This window comes from Girardinichthys multiradiatus, chromosome 20, assembly GCF_021462225.1.
Source record: "Girardinichthys multiradiatus isolate DD_20200921_A chromosome 20, DD_fGirMul_XY1, whole genome shotgun sequence".
NCBI lineage: Eukaryota > Metazoa > Chordata > Actinopteri > Cyprinodontiformes > Goodeidae > Girardinichthys > Girardinichthys multiradiatus.
Window position 1 is genome coordinate 39,825,207 of NC_061812.1, and position 18,345 is coordinate 39,843,551.

General features: G+C 39.0%; 2 protein-coding genes across 2 annotated transcripts in view; one reads left to right on the forward strand and one right to left on the reverse strand.

Moving 5' to 3' along the window:
* Positions 1 to 18,345, forward strand: part of LOC124857159 (bone morphogenetic protein 7-like) — a 47,849-nt gene that overhangs the window by 16,314 nt on the left and 13,190 nt on the right. Inside the window, exons 2-3 of the mRNA XM_047348296.1 lie at positions 14,067 to 14,244; positions 14,352 to 14,398. Coding sequence (XP_047204252.1) covers positions 14,067 to 14,244; positions 14,352 to 14,398 — 225 coding nt within the window. The remainder of the gene's footprint in view (positions 1 to 14,066; positions 14,245 to 14,351; positions 14,399 to 18,345) is intronic.
* On the reverse strand, positions 412 to 9,266 carry LOC124857158. Its single transcript, XM_047348294.1, has 3 exons — positions 9,112 to 9,266; positions 3,552 to 4,707; positions 412 to 2,435 (listed from the first exon to the last, which is right to left on the reverse strand). The coding sequence occupies exons 2-3, from the start codon at positions 4,575 to 4,577 to the stop codon at positions 2,097 to 2,099; spliced, it is 1,365 nt and encodes a 454-aa protein (XP_047204250.1). The 5' UTR covers positions 4,578 to 4,707; positions 9,112 to 9,266; the 3' UTR covers positions 412 to 2,096.

Sequence of the window (18,345 nt, forward strand, 5' to 3'; positions counted from 1 at the left end):
TCGGCTTCAGTGTTAATATTCAGCCCCATGCCCAGCTAAACCTTCTACCAGTGCTTACACACAGCAACAGCTTCCACTGCCCGTAGACTGGACCTGCAAAAACACGATTTGCTGGACAGAACTGAAAACTAATTTATTATTATATATTTCGAAGTACCTGTGCAGCCCGACGAAAGAATAGCGCCCTGGGAGGTGAGCCACACTGCCCATTTTAAAATCCACCACTGCTCATAAATATGTATATTTCTCCAACTGAATCCAGACCTAATTGTGCACGTGTGTAATACAGTACAGATCATAAAAGTTTGCTTCATCCAACTGTTTTCAGCCAAAAATGAAACAAGTAAAGATAACAGCTGGATGCAAATGCTTACATATTAATTCACACGATTCACTCTTTAATTTCATCCCAATGAATTAATTTGGGTGTTTTTATACAAATTCAGCTTAAATGAACCAGAAAAATCAAGTCTCTCTGGTGCTTCCAACACATCATGTCATGTCACATTTACAAACAAGGATCCTAAGTTGTACAGAGAGGTAGAAGCTTTACAAAGTTGCAATACAGAATTAACGGGCTGATAAAGGACTCATTTGACAGTAGAGAACTGGAACTATAAATTCAGTGAAAAACCTGAGGCAATAATTGCATGTGCTTTTCAAAGGAACAAGAGCTGATATAGTCAGAACAGCAAAAAAATCATAAGTTTACTGTAAATATCAACAGTGCAACTCACCGAGGCAACATCAGTTCATGCTTTGGTTCTTCATTAACACCTAACAATATTTTACATAACCTATAACCCTGAGAGGTGAGCTCACTGCAGCTGTCCTCTTTAACGTTGACTACTTTAAAAGCTAATGAAAATGACTAGTCAAGTACAGAAGCATGATTCAGGAGGTAGAAAGACAGACGCTGATTACAGCACAGGTCAAAAGAAATTCCAGACCTACGGTGCCCTACAAGAGCATTTCTACCCCTTTTTGTCACTTTACAGCCACAAATGTATCGGGACGTTGTGTGATGGAAAACAAAACAAAACTTGTTCATAATAGAAAATGATTCATAGTTTCCATTTTATTTTTAAAAATAAAAATCTCAGAAGTTGAACATGCATTTGTATTCAACTGTCCTGAGTAAATACTGTGTGATCCACCAATTGCTACAACTGCAGCTGAAGGTCCCTTTAGGCTTTGTCTCTACCAGCTTTTAACATCTAGAGACTGAAAGTAATGTCTGTATTTCTTTGAAAACTGTTTAAGTTCAGTCAGATTGCTATGATGGCAGTTTTCAAGTCTCACCACATATTCTCATTTGGATTTGGATATGGACTTTGAGTGGATCAACCCAACAAAGATATCCTGCTGTAAGGTTACCATCACCAAAGTGTTAAGTATTTTGCAGTCTCTGGAAAGTTTTCTTCCAGTCATTTAGCTCCATGCATCTTCCTATCATATCTGACCAGCTTCCTGGTCTCTGCTGAGGGACAGCCTCCCCACAGCATGATGCTGCCACCACCACATGGTTACAGCGATGAGCAGTGTGAGGGATAAAGTTCAAATTTGGTCTCTTCTGATCAGAGGAGCTTTCTCCATTAGTTTACTGTGTCCCCTCAATTGCTAGTGGCAGACTTTTAACAAGGATTCCATTTCAGACATAACTTGCTCTATGGTCATCATGATGATGTTGTTCACAAATGTTCTTCAACAAAACCCAGAGGCCTACACAGAGCAGTAGGATTTAACTACACAAGTTGGACTCTGTTCACTAACTTGGTGACTTCTTAATTAAACTGACACCACAGGATTTTATGATGGGTTATCTGTGTAAAAAGATGTGTGCAACACACCACTCTTTTCAGATTTTGTAAACTTGTAACTTTGTAAAAAAAATTGGAAATCATCTAGTGTTTTTTTTCTACTTCTTGATTATGTTGTGTTGGTCAGTCCAATAAAATCCCAATATGTTATTCTGATATTTGTGGTTTTAATGTGACAAATGTGAAAAAGTTCAAGAGGTGGGAATACTGTTGTAAGGCACTGTAAATCTTGTGAAAACCATTTCCTGTAGTTCAATTACCCCTAGTGGTCTAATCTCATGGGGCTGAATAGTGCCTCCTGCGGGACACCTTAGTCTCCATTCTTTGCTCCCCTGTGAGCTCCTTCAGCTCAGGTGGAGCCTGACTGCACAGGGCAGTGTTTGCCTTCAGGGAATCATATCTGTCCTCTGACTTTTTGGGTGCAGTTTTTGGCCCCAGGGAATCTGACAGTAGTGGGTCGGGAGTAGAGACGGGCGTGAGGGCCAAGCAGACATCTCCCACACTGAGCTGGCGGCACTGCAGGCCACAAAGTAGGGCGGTCCTCTGAGGGCTGCAGGATGACCAGCCCTCTCCGCGCACAAAGAATGGGTACTCCACATACACATCCACCAACTCCTGAAGGAAGGAAGTACACACACAGACACAGAGACAGCAATTACTCAATGCATTTAAAATTATTCAACCCGAACTGCCAATTAGGTCTATTAGCTTAAGGAAAAAATGTTCAGGTGTGTATATAAATACATTTAACAAAAACTGGTTAAATAGTTAAATAAAATTACTCAGACACTATACACTAAAACATGCTTTCAGACACTACTGTAGTCTTTAAATTATTCAACCACCTGAATAGAAGTCTTCACAAACCAGCTGTGGTCTAGGCACACCTGATGCAACCAATCATGAGCTACAATTGCTAACAACTCCAGTTTGCCAACAAAAATAAAAATACGCAAACAGATGAATGCAAATGAATGCGGTGCCAATGAATGCATAAATGCATGGATGGACGGATGGATGGGGAGTATCTGGATGAGGTAGAATAAAGCATCTGCTGAAAAGAGCATTGGGCATGCAGTGAAACATGGCGGTGTCTGAGTGATGCTCTAAAGGCTGCTTTGTTGGAATCTGAAAAGAGCTGGTTTCAGCGTACAAACTAAAGAATATAAAAGCCTTTGCCAATGAGGAGTTGGCCATTCCTCAGCAAAACTTCAAGAAGCTGTGTGGCTACCCATCATATTTGCAGCAGGTCATGAAAGCAAAAGGCTGCTCTGTTAATAACTAAAGATTCTAGTCATAAAGGGTTTAATTAATCTTGAGACTGTGGTAGTCACTGAAAGTGTAATTTTGGAGAAACCACATTCAACTTTAGCTGTGTCCAACTATTTAAATTGTTCCTGTTTTAATTGTTTATTGCAAACAGCTGCTAGCTTGTATATTTTGCCAATAAACCTAATTTTCAATCAGTGTTTAATAATTTTAGGTGGATATTATAGGTGATCATAGCAGCATTTTAATAAAATCAAAGTTTATTGGGAAGGTGTTTGTCTACATCTTGTGTTGGTTCATTTTCAAGAATGTGAAAGAGTAAAAGAATTTGCAGTATTTCAAATGATTCCTCTCTGCAGTGAAGTGAGAGCGCTTGACACGCCATTAAAAGGACTATTAACAGCTACTTGTGTGTGGGCTGCCGTACATAATTAATAAAACCACAGCGTGATTTCCCCTTACTTGGGACTGCTGCTCGTGTAGCAGGATGAGGAGGCGGGAGACGGAGGAGGAGGAGGCAGAGGCAGAGGGGGAGATGCTTTGTACCGTGCAGCAACTCAAGCGCAGGTCTGGACAGGCCAGAGAGCCGAGCAGAAAGTCCTCGGTTTGCAGGTTCTCCACCCTCCTCAGTCGCCCGTCTCTGAGCTCGATCAAAGACCCTGCAACAAAGTGGGGAAGCAGCCAGGGGAAGTGATTATGGGAGGTGGGAGAGAAAGAAGTGTGTGTGGAGGATGGGAAAACGGGAGATCTTGGCCTGTCTCCTGTAGTGGAAGTACATGTGCCATTTACGTTGTCAGGGGAAACTCTGATGAGGGATTGTCCAGACACAGATATGGCTTTTGTTGATTTGAATGATGAATTTTGCTTCAAAGGGGTGTCCTCATGTGTGGAATGAGGTAGGTAGGTGCCTCCTTTTCCAGCCCTGAGTAGATCATCAGTTCTTCTTTCTCCTCTCCTCGCATAGGGACCTCTCTGTGTGCCAAAGGTTCTGTCTTTTAACGTCTTCAGCCGCTCCCAGCCTCCTCCTCCTCTGTGCATGCCCTCGGAGTTAGGGTTATCGCTGAAACTAGAGAGATAATGTGGACGTCCTGACTGGAGAGAACGTGTTCCAGATAAATGATTTTGCAGAGGGTACTGATGGGAATAGTCCCACACTGGAGGCAGTGGACAGAATTCTCTCCACTCTGCCCAACCATGGGGCTCTCTGAAAGCAGACGGGATGTTCTGTTTGGGCCTTGGAGGGGCGTGTATTTGCATCCAGGGTTGGTATAGGGCTGTAACCCGCCTTGGCACAGGTCGAAACAGACCCATGTGTTTTGTCTTTAAATCACTGTGGCTTCTGTATGGATAGGGTGCCTTGAAGTTTGTGGCGTCACACTGCAGCTGCTGCCTCTGCTGCTGCTGTGGGGAGCTCACTCTTTGGTCTCTCTTTTTCAATGGGAGGCTGTCCTTGTCTGGGACCAGAGCTGGGCTTGTTGTTAAGCTCATTGCCTCACCTTGCCGGTCATTCACTCCAAGAATACATAGCCTTCTGTTGAAATAGAGCTGGTTTGAAGCTCGTGTGTCAAAACCTCCATTTGTCTCTTGGCAACAGTCACATATCCTAGGTCATTATGATCTGAGCAAAGGAGACAGATATTGATTAATTTTAAGTTTAATTAAATTTTTCCAATAAAGTCACAAGAAAATACATGAGCACTTTTAGGGGTCCAATTATGGAATATCAAGATGTAAACAAATCACTAGCTTTAAAGCAGGTCTTAGGTAAATGCAACCACCACTTAACAGCAACACAACAATATGACATTTTATGTGATACACCAGTACAAAGGAGTGCGTGATTATGGAGTAAAAGGAAAATAATACATGTTTTTTAAAACCTTTAGATAAAAAAATCTGAAAAGTGAAAAAATCCCCCCTTAGTCAATACTTTGTAGAACCACATTTCCCTGGAATAAAGTAGCAAGTCTTTGAGGTTATGTCTATAACAGCTTTGCACATCTAGAGACAGAAATCTTTGCTCATTCTACTTGGTAAAATAGCTCAAGCTCAATCAGACTGGATGGAGAACATCAATAAACTTCAGTTTTCCACTGAATCTCTATTAGATTTAGATCTGGATGTTGACTAGGTCCTTTTAACATAAGAAGATCATGCTTTGATATTAACCATTCCATAAGCTTCATGCTAATGTCTGTGTCTTACTGGAAGGTGAACCTCCACCCCAGTTTCAGGTCTTCCACAACCATATTTCCATTAACTCTGATCAGGTTTTTTGTCCCTGCTGAAAAAAGCATCCCCACAGCGTCATGCTGCCCCCACCATGTTTCATGGTGGGAATGATGTGTCAGAAAGATGTTTCATTGCTCTGGCTGTTGGTTTGAGTGGATAAACATGTCTTGGTAGGTCTGCAGTTGTAAAATCCTCCAATTTTCAGAGGATGGATTGAACAGTGCTCTATGAGATGTTCAGAGGGTATTATATTTTGCTTTATAATGCAATTTTCACTGCATTCAGCAAACTAGATTTAATTTAGAGGTATCAGAGAAAACAGGACTGATTACAAATGTATACAGTTTGAAAAACTTTGTTTTGGTCTGTTACATGAAATCATATAAAATACACTGAATGTTGTGGTTGTAATGTGGAAAAATGTAAATACATTTGGAAAACACTGTATTTTATAACCACAGCCAAGCAAAAATGGTGAAGCAATGGTCAAGCTGCTAATTATTCTGATTGACTGATCCTCTGCAATAGTCACTGAGTCTAGAAAAGTAGAACTTCCGGCATTTTATCACTGACCAGTGAGAAAGATAATAAACAAGGCAAAAGCATTGAAGTAATCTGCTGAATTTGCTAGCTGGGGATGTACCAACCAGATTACCCCAGGGTCAAAGCATGAAGTACTCAGGAAAAACACAAAAATCTCCATTCAGATACATCTCAAACTCTGCAGGCCTCGGTAAGCATGTTTAAAGTTCAGGTTCTTGACAAGAAAAATAAACTTAAGAATTATTGATTGTTTAGAAGCATTTCCTAGAAAATGTACCTTTTCTTAAAAAAAGACAACATGGTAGCACAGCTCAAATTTGTAAAGTTGGATCTGAATGAACCACAATACTTGTGGTTCAAAGTCATTCAGGCAGAAGGTGAGAAAATGGTATCTGATCCAGCATCGAGTGGTGAGAAGCAAACAATCAATAACTGCAGAAATACCTCAGATTAACTGTTAAGCACGGTGTCTAAAGGGTGATGATTTGGTTTTTTTTATCTACTCGGATGGTGAGATAACCATAAACTCTTTTGTATAGTATAGCATAAAGACACCAAACATGAGGTCTTCTGTGCAACAGATGAATCATGTGTCATGCAACAGGGCAACAATCCAGAACCATCAGGAAATCTCTCAAATTGACTCAAATGCTGAAGCTTTTTTTTTTTGAGAAAGTTGAAGAGAAAAAAACAACAAAAAAATCTCAGAAAAAGCAACGAATGATGCAACATGTTTGCACAAGATCAACTTACTACAGATAATTCTTATCAATGTATATATAAAACATTTTGAATCTTTGGGTATGATTTTTTTCCATTTCATTTTTATTAAATCTCCTGATATGTCAAACTTTGCAAATGAAAAAGGATACTTTTTTCCCTCTTGTTAAGATTTAGAGAACATTTTTTCCCATCTAATAGTGCCGTGTGGTTAGATCACTGCCTGTAAATATCCCCTTGACGTGCAAACAATAACTTCACCATCAGCTTCAAATTACAGCTTTCCAACCACAATTTGCTGCTCTGAAAGTTGTTTTTTGATGGACATCTACCAACTCCTTTGCAAAGAAGAAGTTACTATGGTTACAAAGTGCTCCGCAGTGTGGTTGAATAAGGAAAGAGTGCAGAGAGAGAACAAGGCAGAGTAAAATGTGGGTAGTGGGTGTAAAGCTGGAGGTTAGATTATAATTTTTTTCACACCCCTTGAGGTTGCTAAAGTAATATTTTCCATTAGAAAAGTGAAAAATGACTACTTAAATGTATGGTGTTAAACACTCAAACCCAGGTTGCATCTTAAACTCCTACAGAAACCTCTTCTTCTACCTTATGCGCAAGCACAGTGAGTCAATTCACAGAGGTGGGATAAATATAAGTTCTCTGTGGCCAGAAACACAACAGTATATTATGGTCAAAGACTGTCTGTGGACTCATGTTTTGACACAAACTGTTAAAAGAGGTTAATAGCAGCAGGCAATTCTTACAACCCGTCAATGCAAAGCTCATCTCATTGAGCAATCATCACAGCAGAGCAGCGGCTCTGACATCATGAAGAACAAGGAACAAAGCAGTCAGGTCTGGAAGAAGTTTAAAGCAGAGTTAGATTATAATACATTACCTCAAGCTTTGAATATCTCACAGAGCAATGTTCAGTAGATTATCCAAAAATGGAAAGAGCATGACACAACTGCAAATTTACCAAGATATGGGCATCCACGTAAACTGGCATGGAAATTAAGGAGAGCATTAATCATAGTAGCAACAGAAAGGCCAATGGTAACTCTGGAGGAGCTGTAGAGATCCACAACTCAGATGGGAGCAACTATCAATCATCCGCTCTACAAATCTGGCCTTTATGGAAGTGGTAGGAAGCAAGCCATAACTGAGAGAAAATCAGTCCCCCACCACAAGTCTTGTAGTGGCACAACAAACATGTGGAAGAAGATGCTCTGGTCTGATGAGACCAAAATACAACTTTTTGACCTGATGCAAAATTTAACAATTACACACAACTCTGGAAACAGTATAAAATTCAGTTCAATTTCAGTGTATGTATATATATATATATATATATATATATATATAGTTAATTTATATAACACCAACTCACAACAAATGTCTTCTCAAGGCAGTCTACAAAAAGAGTCAATTCAATCCAATCAATGCTCCTGGACGAGCCTTGGTGACAATCGTTTGCATTATATAGCTGACTTTGCAGCAATCCCTCCTACAGAGCATGCATGTAGTGACAGTGGAGAGGAGAACTCTCCTTAAACATTAAGAAACCTCCAGCAGAATCTGGCTCATCCACATAGCGGAACATAATGGTGGTAGCATCATGCTGTGGGGATGTGTTCTTTTCAGCAGAGATAGGGAAGCTGATGGGAGGATGGATGAAGCTAAGTATAGGAAAAATCCTGGAAGACAACCTATAAGTGGCTGCTGGGATGGAGGTTCACCTTCCACCAGGACAAGTAACATATAGCCAGAGCAAGAATGTCAAAGTCCAGACCTGAATCCAATTCAAATTAATTAAAGAAATGAGAAAATAATGTATAATTTCCCCCTCAATCCATCATTACGCACTACTTTGTTAGTCTATCACAAAAGATCCCAATAAAGTACATTCTAAAACAGTTTTTGGTTGAAACATCACAAAAAAGGAACAACTTCAAGGTGTATGACTACTTTTATCAAAGCCCTGTATGGTCCTGATATAAACTCTGCATGATGTGTGTGTGGGATGAGACTAGATCCTCATACAGATATGTCCCTGTGTCAGCAGTCTGTCTCACACCGCTACGCTTAACATGACAAGTATTTGTCAGCTGAATGCCTGCAGTTTGAATGTAAATTAATTCAAATCGCATTGCTGTGTGGGTTCCATGTGCTCACAGTGACCTGCACAGGTATGGTCAGATCATGACTCAAGCATGCCAGTGATGTAAGGCTTTTGCTACCTTCTGCATCCATAAGAGGAGACGATGATCACTACAGGCTGCTTATCTAAGGAAATGAAATGTAAACACAGCAGTGTTTAGTGTGTTTGCTGTCATCATGATAAAGATAATCAGGACTTTGTATATCAGTAGTGACAATATTGCTCTTGGTCAGTTAAATGGTTCTTTCTATAAAGCTGCAATGTGAGATAACTTAGTTCAAACACATCACAATGTTCTGTTATTTAAGAAAATGATGCATAAAGAAAACATTACATGCAGAAATGGAGAATTCAACAAGTTTTACTTACATGTTGCTTCTTTTACACATCTGTGCCTCTAGTCTTCGTGCAGCAGGTCCATTTGTCACCCCCACACACCTGTGTGGCATGTGTCAAGCTTTCAGGCTACAGGTGAGAAAGCAGAATGAGGACAGGCATCCAGACGAGCTCACCAGACACTCCTTCTCTCTTCTCTTCTCTCTCTCTCTCTCTTCCCTCCTACTCACTTTTACATTTTTGCTCTCCCACTCTTCTCCCTCACTCACTTACTCACTCACTCAAGCCTGCTAACCTTTCTCAGACAGATTCACCATCTCTTGCTCTCCTTCTCTCTCAGTCTCACACGTCTGAACTTGTTCACCCTGGTTTCTGCTGTTGCTGCTGCTCTCAAGCCTCTCCTCCATTCGCAATCAAGCCTTCTGGTTCTCGCCGTTGCTGCACGCTCCATGGCGCGCTGATGTCGGGTGTATAATTAGAGATGAGAGTGTTGTGCAACTCCTCAGCTGATGGTAGGCGTATGATTGCCTGATGCACTGGCATTGTGCCCAGTTCACTGAGTTGTTTCAGACCAACATGGACACTAACATGCACAAAACAACACTTTCCTTTGGCATGTGAACTCCCTTAAATCTTTGTGGCTTAGATGCAACAGGGTGTTAGAAACATTTCTCTGAGTTTTTTGCTAATGTTGACATGATAGCATCACTGTGCATCCATAATGCAAATCACCTGTTCCAGTACATTAAAAAGGTGCTCTACTGGATTGAGATCTTGTGACAGTAGAGGCCATTGGAGTACAAAGAACTCACTGTCAAGTTTAAGAAACCAGTTTGAGATCATCTGAGGTTTGTGAAATGAATCAATATCCTGTCAGAAAATGAGAACACTGTGGTCGTAAAGGGATGGAGATGGTCAGCAAAAATACTAAGGTAGAGTGTGGTGATTCAACTGTGCTCAGTGGGTACTAAGAAGCCTAACTGTGCCAAGAAACTATACCCCATACCATTACACCACCTCCACCAGTCTGAACTAGTGAAATCCATACGTTCATTCAATTCAATTAAAATTCAATTCAAAAATACTTTATTAATCCCAAAGGGAAATTAAATATTTTATATATGTTCATGTTGTTATACCAAATTCTGACCCTCCCACCTGAAAGCTGAAAGAGACTCATTGGACCAGACAGCATTTTTCCAGTTTGTCCAGTCTCGTTAAGCCTGTGTGAACCTAAGCCTCGGTTTCCTCATCTCAGCTGACAGGAGTCAAGATTTGTCATGTTGTGCTTTCAGAGATTGTTTTCTAAATACCTTGGAAGTAACGAGTGGTTCCTTGAATTAGTGTTGCCCTTCTATCACCTGGAACGAGTCTGCTCATTCTCCTCTGACCACTGACATCAGCAAGCAATTGCTACACACTAGATATTTTCTCATTCTCTGTAAACCAGATAGATGGTTTTGCATGAAAATCCCAATAGTTTAGAAGTTTCTGAAATGCTCAGAGCACTGGCACAAACAACCACGCCACATTCAAAGTCACTTAATTCATCTTTCCTCTCTATTCTGATGCTCAGTTTAAACTAGTGACTTCTTGATGTCTAAATGCATTGATTTGGTGCAATTTGATTGCTATTTGCATTAAGAAGCATCTGAAAAGTTTAACCTAATGACGTGGGTGTATGAGAGCATTGCCCTGCTGATAATTTCTCTTTTTGATAGTTGATAGCTGATAGTTTCTCGCTTCCTGTTTTTCTCTCTTTGGTAGACTTATGTGAATCAAAATTGTTTCATAACTGAGCGAAGAAGTGAGAAAGTCTTTCAGACTGCTTTTGTTGAGTTTATTAAAAGGTCAACATCAAGTAAAGAATCCAAACAACCTACAGAAAATTGAAAGCAAGCCATTCATGGTGGTGCATGAAACCTCCTCTGTTTGTTTTATCTCATAGAAGAAAGAGGACATGCCTTTTGCTCCACCAGCTTCTGTCTCAGCTATTGATTTTGCAGGGCCTCAGCAGGTGAACCCCCAGTCATGAAAAAGCCCACGCACGATTTATTATGTGGTGAGGAGGATTTCTCACTTTGACTCACCATGCCTCTCCTGCCTACTCTCTCTTTTTGTCTATGTCTTCAATTCTCTGGTTCTTGTCTGCTAAAAAAAAAAAACGCACACACACACACACGCTTGACGAAGGTTCATGGCAATGGTGAGAGGTTGCATTGCATGCCTATGCCACGATTAGCAGTTTTAGGCTGAACCACAGCAACCGGTGACATTTACAACCAGTGTGATTTTATTGATAGAAATCGCCAGTCACTCCCACCATTTCCCAACTGCTGTTCAACAGCTTGTATTTGCAGTTTCACTTTGCAGCTTGGCACATACACCAAAATGAGGGTTTCACAAGTGATATTTTTTCCATTCTGAGGTAGAAGCAGGTTTGTTGTTCTCACACCAAACAAATATGTTTGTTTTGGGTTGGTTGATTTACCAATAAATATAATAAATAAATATATGTATTCTTTTAGAGATTCAAGAAAGGAAATATCCCTAACCAGCATGTTGCGTATATTCATAGTGCATACTTGTATTGATATATGTTCCTTCAATTTCCTGTAATGATTCACAGTCACTGTCTTTTCCTGTATGTATCTGAAACAAAACAGCTTCTCTTAAATCTCAGGACTGTGTTCTGGAAAATGAAAAATAAAGACAGAAAAGTATTTTCAAATGTGAAGATGAAAACCAGTCTGGAATTCAGTCTGGATTTGACATCTTCTACCCACTAGGTGGTGACAAAGATGCACAAGTTAGCAGCTTGTTTTTTAATTATAAGGGCCCAATTCTATCCAGGCCCAAAAGCTTCACAATTAAAAATAAGAAAAGCATGTATACACGCTTCTGGTTACCTGCAGAAAACCTCTCTGGTCTCTTAGGCACTTTCTGTGGCATCTCATTAAGAGGATTTTAAACCATAACAAAAGAGCATGATGACAAATTTCAGCTGCTTTAAAATCATGACATTATAAAACTTTGGTATTTATTGACACTGGAACAGGTCTCTGTAACTAGTTTTAACATAAAAAAAGTATTTTACCAGGTTCCAATTTATTTATTATAAAACCATAAGTGTACAAAAGTGACACCCCAAATTCTACCATGCCATTATTGACTGTACAAGGATAAGGACAAAATGGCAATGTTTGTGAAAAGGTTACTCCAAAAACTGAGAGTAAAAACCTGTCGATTCTGTCCAAGACTTTTGAATGTTGGTGGGGGCTTACTAGTCTAGAATGGAAACTGTGCTGTGTATAAGGAAAACACCTTTAAAAAAAGTGATGTTGAAGACATGACAAAGATGGATTGTAAAAAAGTGTATTCTTGCACAGCATTTAACTAAATCCACAAACAAGACCTAGGGTACAATATAGAAAATATAACAAGTGAATTCAAAACCTGATCTACATAAACAGTTGATGACACAGTCGGCAAGGCCTATTAATGGATTCTAGGGTTTGTTGAACCTAACTTCAGCTTAAGTCGGAAGCCTGAGGTTTTGGAGGAAGAATCATCATGAGGGACTGATCAACCAATCAGAGGTGGACTTGGCACAGTGAGAGAGATAGAAAGCCAGAGAACAATGGATTCTTAATTTTTCTTTTATAAAACACATTCTTTAGATTGATAGACACCAAAAATGTCAATGGTCCACTCTACTGTAACAAGATCAGCTGTTTTCACATTGTTAGTTTTCAACCTTTAATCCTACCATTGAATAAAAGACAGCATTCAGATACAATGTTTAACTAAAAGCTTAAAAAAACTTTGATTTCTCCAATTGTAGAAGGAGCCTCACATCTTTCACAGGATTTTATAAACAGAGGGTACAACATAAATAACTAAGATCATGTATTCCTCATATCTTGGAAAATCCGAGACACCTCCGAGGTGTTTATGTGCACTGCACTGGCATCCAGTTTAGTTATTACTTTCACTTATGTGCTTAAGATTCATGAGTTATGTAATTATCTACTGCAGAGGGGGAAATATCGAAATTCCATTCATTCTTTTCTTAAGAAACATTGTTTTTATGAATTTCTTTATACATTTGTTGAAACTCTAGATATGTCGAGTCTACCTCTGAGCCTTTCATAGACACAGTTGAAACCATTGTTTACATACACTTCATAAAAACAGACAATGCTTTTTTTATTTTCTTCTAATTGAGAATTGTACCTATATTTCCTTAGCATTTGGTAGAATTGCCTTTTAAACTGTATGATTTGACTTGAATTTGGAAAAGAGGCTCATTCCCCCTGACAAAACTTGTGTAATTAATTCAGGTTTATTAGGTCACACAATCCTTTTCAGCTGTGCCCAAATATTTTCTTTGGCACTGGGAATATGGCTTTGTGATGGTCACTATATTAATGATAGTTGCCCATTTGAAAAAGCCATGCCATTTGGAAACTTTAGTATGTTTTCTGTTCCTCTTGGTGCAATGGCTTTTTCCTTGAAGAGTGGCCTCATGGCCCATGATCAGTTTTGATCTGGCTAGATCTTTTAGGACAGAACTGTAAATATGAATGTATAATACCAAAAGAATCTGGAGACAGAACTTCAAATATCCAACAGATTTATGCTAAAGTAAACAATAACAGAATTTGAGTCTTTTCTTGTAGGTTTGCTTCACTGTTAAATATTGTAGTATTTCCCTAGCATTGTGACCTTTTCCACTTTTTCAATAAAGTGAAACTAATATTGGTAAACAAATGTTTGAACATGTTTCACTCACAAGGAGTAAACATTTCAAAATACAAGCAAACAAGGAAAAAAAGGACAATAGACGTAAATGAGGTGAGGGGAGGGAAAGGGGAGCGAGAAGACAAAAATAACTGAAGCATGTGTCTGTTTCTCCTTGGTATTTTCCACTCCGTTAAATAAATCCCTTCCTCCCTCCTCTCCCTGCTTTCCTTGCTCTCTTCCAGCTCCTCCCTCAACCCTGTCATTGGTCAGTCAGTCGAATCCACAGAGCCACAAAGTTGTTCTCGCTCTCATCCAAGTGGTTCACGCTGCCCTCAGGGAGGAAAAAGAGAAGCAGGGAAGAAGAACCAAGGGGGAGGCAATCTATTTCAGGATACTTTGGACCGGTTGGAGTGAGCAAAGGTGGGAGATGCTTGTCAGGATTTTGGTTAATCTCTGACAAGACTGTCCGATAAGATCTTACCTTCATTGTGTCTGACTGATGATTGTGTTTCTAACAACTCTTCCAGCATCATGAGCTCCTCATCAGCCAACCTTCAAAGCAAACGCCTATCTCGTAAGTCATTTTAAAACTTCTAACTGAATCTGCTTGATCAGGGGAAGATTTTAACCCAGATTTTATTATAAAAAAAAAAATAGTACTACTATGTGTGTGTGTGTGTGTTTGTGTGTGTGTGTGCGCGCGCGTGCGTGCGTGCATCTATGTTAATCTTTAGTTTACTCTTTACATTCAAATGTGGGAATTAAAATTAACTAATGCAAACTATTACCACTAAAATGAAGCTACAGTTACAACTTTTTCTCAAGGGTTTTTAGTATTAATCAGTCTAAATCAGTCTAAAAGCTACTGGGTTAAAAACCCCCAACCATATTTAGATTATTTTGCTAACCTAGTCCTTTGCCAAATATGAACCGATGTAGAACTAGATTGATTTCCCATAACTGGGTTGGATTATTGTTCATCCTGGGTTAGGTTTTTAACCTAAAACCTTGTGTAAAAAAAAACGAAGTAATAAATTGTATTTTTAAATAAGTAATATTGAGGTTTCAATTACTGGTACGTTTTTAGTTAAATTATGCACTAAGAATGATAATCTCACAAAAGTACATTTATTAGCAAACAATTTTTTACAACAATGAATAACATACAATGATGCACATGTGCCCCAATCTTTTGAAATTTACAGAACTTCTGCTTTATTTATTGAATGTTATTACATGGTTGGATTGCTAACCTGGTACTTACATCACTTAACCTCATGCTACACCACGCAGACTCTCAGTGCGCTGACGAAGATTGACACAACTATATGCTAAACTCTGCCAAAGGTTATTTGACCACTTGAAGGCATTCACAGGGGATTAAGCTTTAAGCCACGAAACGTCCTTTATTTCCTTAAATTTAGAACTATGTAAACATATTTTACATATGCCAATGTACATGGTTAGATGAGTAATAGTGTCAAAGCAGCTTTAAATTAATTATTAAATAATGCTACAAAGTGAAAAATAAATTTGTTGAAACACAATTACAAGAAAACATTAAGTAGAAAAAAAATATAGCTACTTTACCTACCTATATTGACTGTATGATCAATTGTTTGGTCAAATCTGAATGTTGAACATGGCTAGCACTTAGCAGCTAAAACCTGAATGTCATTTAATGTGAACAAACATGTTTTCTAGAGTAAATTAAAATCATTAACACAATCTAATGACTTTTACATTACCATCATAAAATTTCCTGTAAAAGGGATTCAGTAAAGTCTGATCAAGTTGTTGTATAGTTGAAAATGGCTGCGTGTGAAGAATGATGAGGGGTTGTGCTTGTGTCCAACCGAATAAACTAAGTCACAATTTTTTACCCCCTACTTTTTGGTTAAAACTATCCAATGTCTGTCCAAACAGCAAAAACCCAGGATTAGGTTTAAATAAATACTTCAGCCAGGGAGTGACGATACTTTTTAGTGTGAAGAATAAGCTCCATTTGTGAATCATGCTCACGTGGAAGCCGGTGGGACAGCTTAGCTAGTGTTTTAAAAGCTGCCTTTGTGCTGATATTATCTGCAGTGACAGACCAAAATGCTTCAAGTGCCAAAAAATGTGAAAGAATGTTGACTCATCACTGTAACTCATATTCACCAGTACAAGATGAACAGGTCATACTCTGCACAGGGTTGCGGAGGCATTTACCCTCACACACTCACACAGAGAGATAAAAATGGACAGGGACCAAAGCACAACTACAGACAAGGACCTCTTTTTCCTAATGGGATTGTAGCTACAGATCTCATCAGAGCCGACTCACTGCAGTCTGTTTTTAGAGACAAAGCGACCCAGATAGGACCTGAAACTGAATCAGTCGCATTGAGTTCAGAAATTTCACGAGACTAAAATGGATCAGGGCCGCGACTCCAGAGAAGGCGTCTCCCATCTGTTGCCGTGCAAGCTTCACCATGCAGTCTGCTCTATCACGTTTTGATTTTTGTATGAATGAACCAGAGAGATCCATTATGCCATGTTTGGAGGGAGAGACAGTTCAGCTGTTGAGAGGATGTTAGAGTGTAAAGAGGGTGGAGAATATACTTTTCTCAAATCGTGACGTTTTCAAAGTTCAGAGTTGGAATTGGTCCAGGCAATAAGGAGGAAGTTGATGCTGAACGATGCGCATTATAAAGACGATAAAATGTTTAGCATAGGCTTAAAGCATCACTAACATTTCACGCTGAGGTGTTTATTGGTGTGTGCTATGCTTTTCTCATTATGCATCTCACAGGACACAAAGATCTGTGCAATAAGGGTAAAAAGAAGAATACAACTGAATAGGCTATTGTGTCTTGCAAAAGTCATTACAACCACAAACTTTAGTTGATCTTCTTGGAATGGAATGTGAAGGCGAAGGAAAGGCCTCTTCCTACTCTTTTTACTCATCTGCTGACTTCTGAAGGTGACTACTTGCACTGGATTTTATTTTGAGGTATCAGATTAGAGAAGTGTTGAATATAAATGCAGGCCACACTTTCCAGATTTTGATGTTCCAGATGTTTGTATATCATATAAAACCTCTATAGAATACATTGAAGGTTGTGACGTGAAACAATTTGGAAAATTCAAGGGTCAAGAATGTTATTGTCGTGATCACTGGTCACATGCTATGAAGTGTGCTGAACTGTACTGTTGCACTTAGGCTACATTCACACTACAGGCAAATGCAACCCAGATCCAATATTTTTACCTCCCAAAAAAAAAAAAATCAGAATGGTCCCATTTTCTTATTTGGTACTACATTGGATACATATAGGATAGTTTTCAAAGCGTCCACAGTCTGAACGGTCATGTCACATTTCATTCGACTTTCACGTCATTGTCCTGGCTCTGACTACGCATCCACACACATACTTCTCTACAGAAGTAGCAGTCACTGCTCCACAAAAGGTCATTGTAAATAGTCTTGCTCCCTTTTGTCTTACCTGTCTTCATCTTGTTATTATGTGATCATAGTATTGTGAGCTTTAATTGCTCAACAACCTAATGATGGCACGGAGACACCAACATCCATTATTACTCCTGTAAACAATCTGCTGCTGTGTGACACATGCGGGTCGCTGTGGGGTTGTGAACCGTTCAGACTGACGTTTTATGGCGGTCGCATTTAATTTGTAGTTTGAACAACCTCGCAAATAAAATTGCATTTCAGGAATACATTGGAATTGAGCTTCAATACCAGCAGTGTGAATGTAGCCTTAGTATAACAATACTATCATAACTTAGGACACTGTTGGAGTGTGTAAAGTACTTTAGGACGGCATTTTAAATATAGCAGCCGTTAAAGGGAATATGACAATAGGTTTGCTCCTGAAAACTCTAAAAACATGTGATAAATGTTTGGCTAAGGGTCTTAAAAAGATTTACCTAAATAATAACTAGTAATATCAAATAAAATCTTGACCATAGATACTTTTATCGTACTTTTAGTGCAATTCCATTTAGTCATGTGTGGGCAAATCTAGCAGAAATGCTTGTTGTCAGCTCACACATGAAAGTGAAAGACCCTGATTGCTTTGATCAGGAACCAAGCTGACGCCTGGGTTCAGATTGGGAGATCCCTAATAATAACTGTATTTCTATTTTCTAGTCTATCACCAACCAAACAACTATATTCCAATCTGTCAAAACCTATGTTAAATCACTTAAAGCACAGCTGGAGTTTTGGATCATCTAGATCATTGCAGGCAAAATGTAAAATTGTTATTAACAAAATAACAGTTGGCACCTTTTCCCAGCAAAGTCTCAAGACATATTTGTATTAATTATTGTTACAGCAAAGATTACCTGGATCAATGCTTATATTACATTACATCACACATCATAATTACTGTATTGGAAGCAACCAAGTGCTTATTTAATCACTGGGTGTAATTCTGCTTAACAAGCATGAAGGAACAACTCAGTAAGATACAGATTAACTGAAAAGTTTAAACATTGATGCCTTGTGGATACAGA

Coding starts and splice junctions, on each gene's coding strand:
- LOC124857158 (XM_047348294.1), bottom strand. CDS start 4,577: ATGAGCTTAACAACAAGCCCAGCTCTGGTCCCAGACAAGGACAGCCTC. Junction 2,436..3,551: donor TACACGAGCAGCAGTCCCAA/GTAAGGGGAAAT, acceptor TCCTTCCTTCAG/GAGTTGGTGGATGTGTATGT.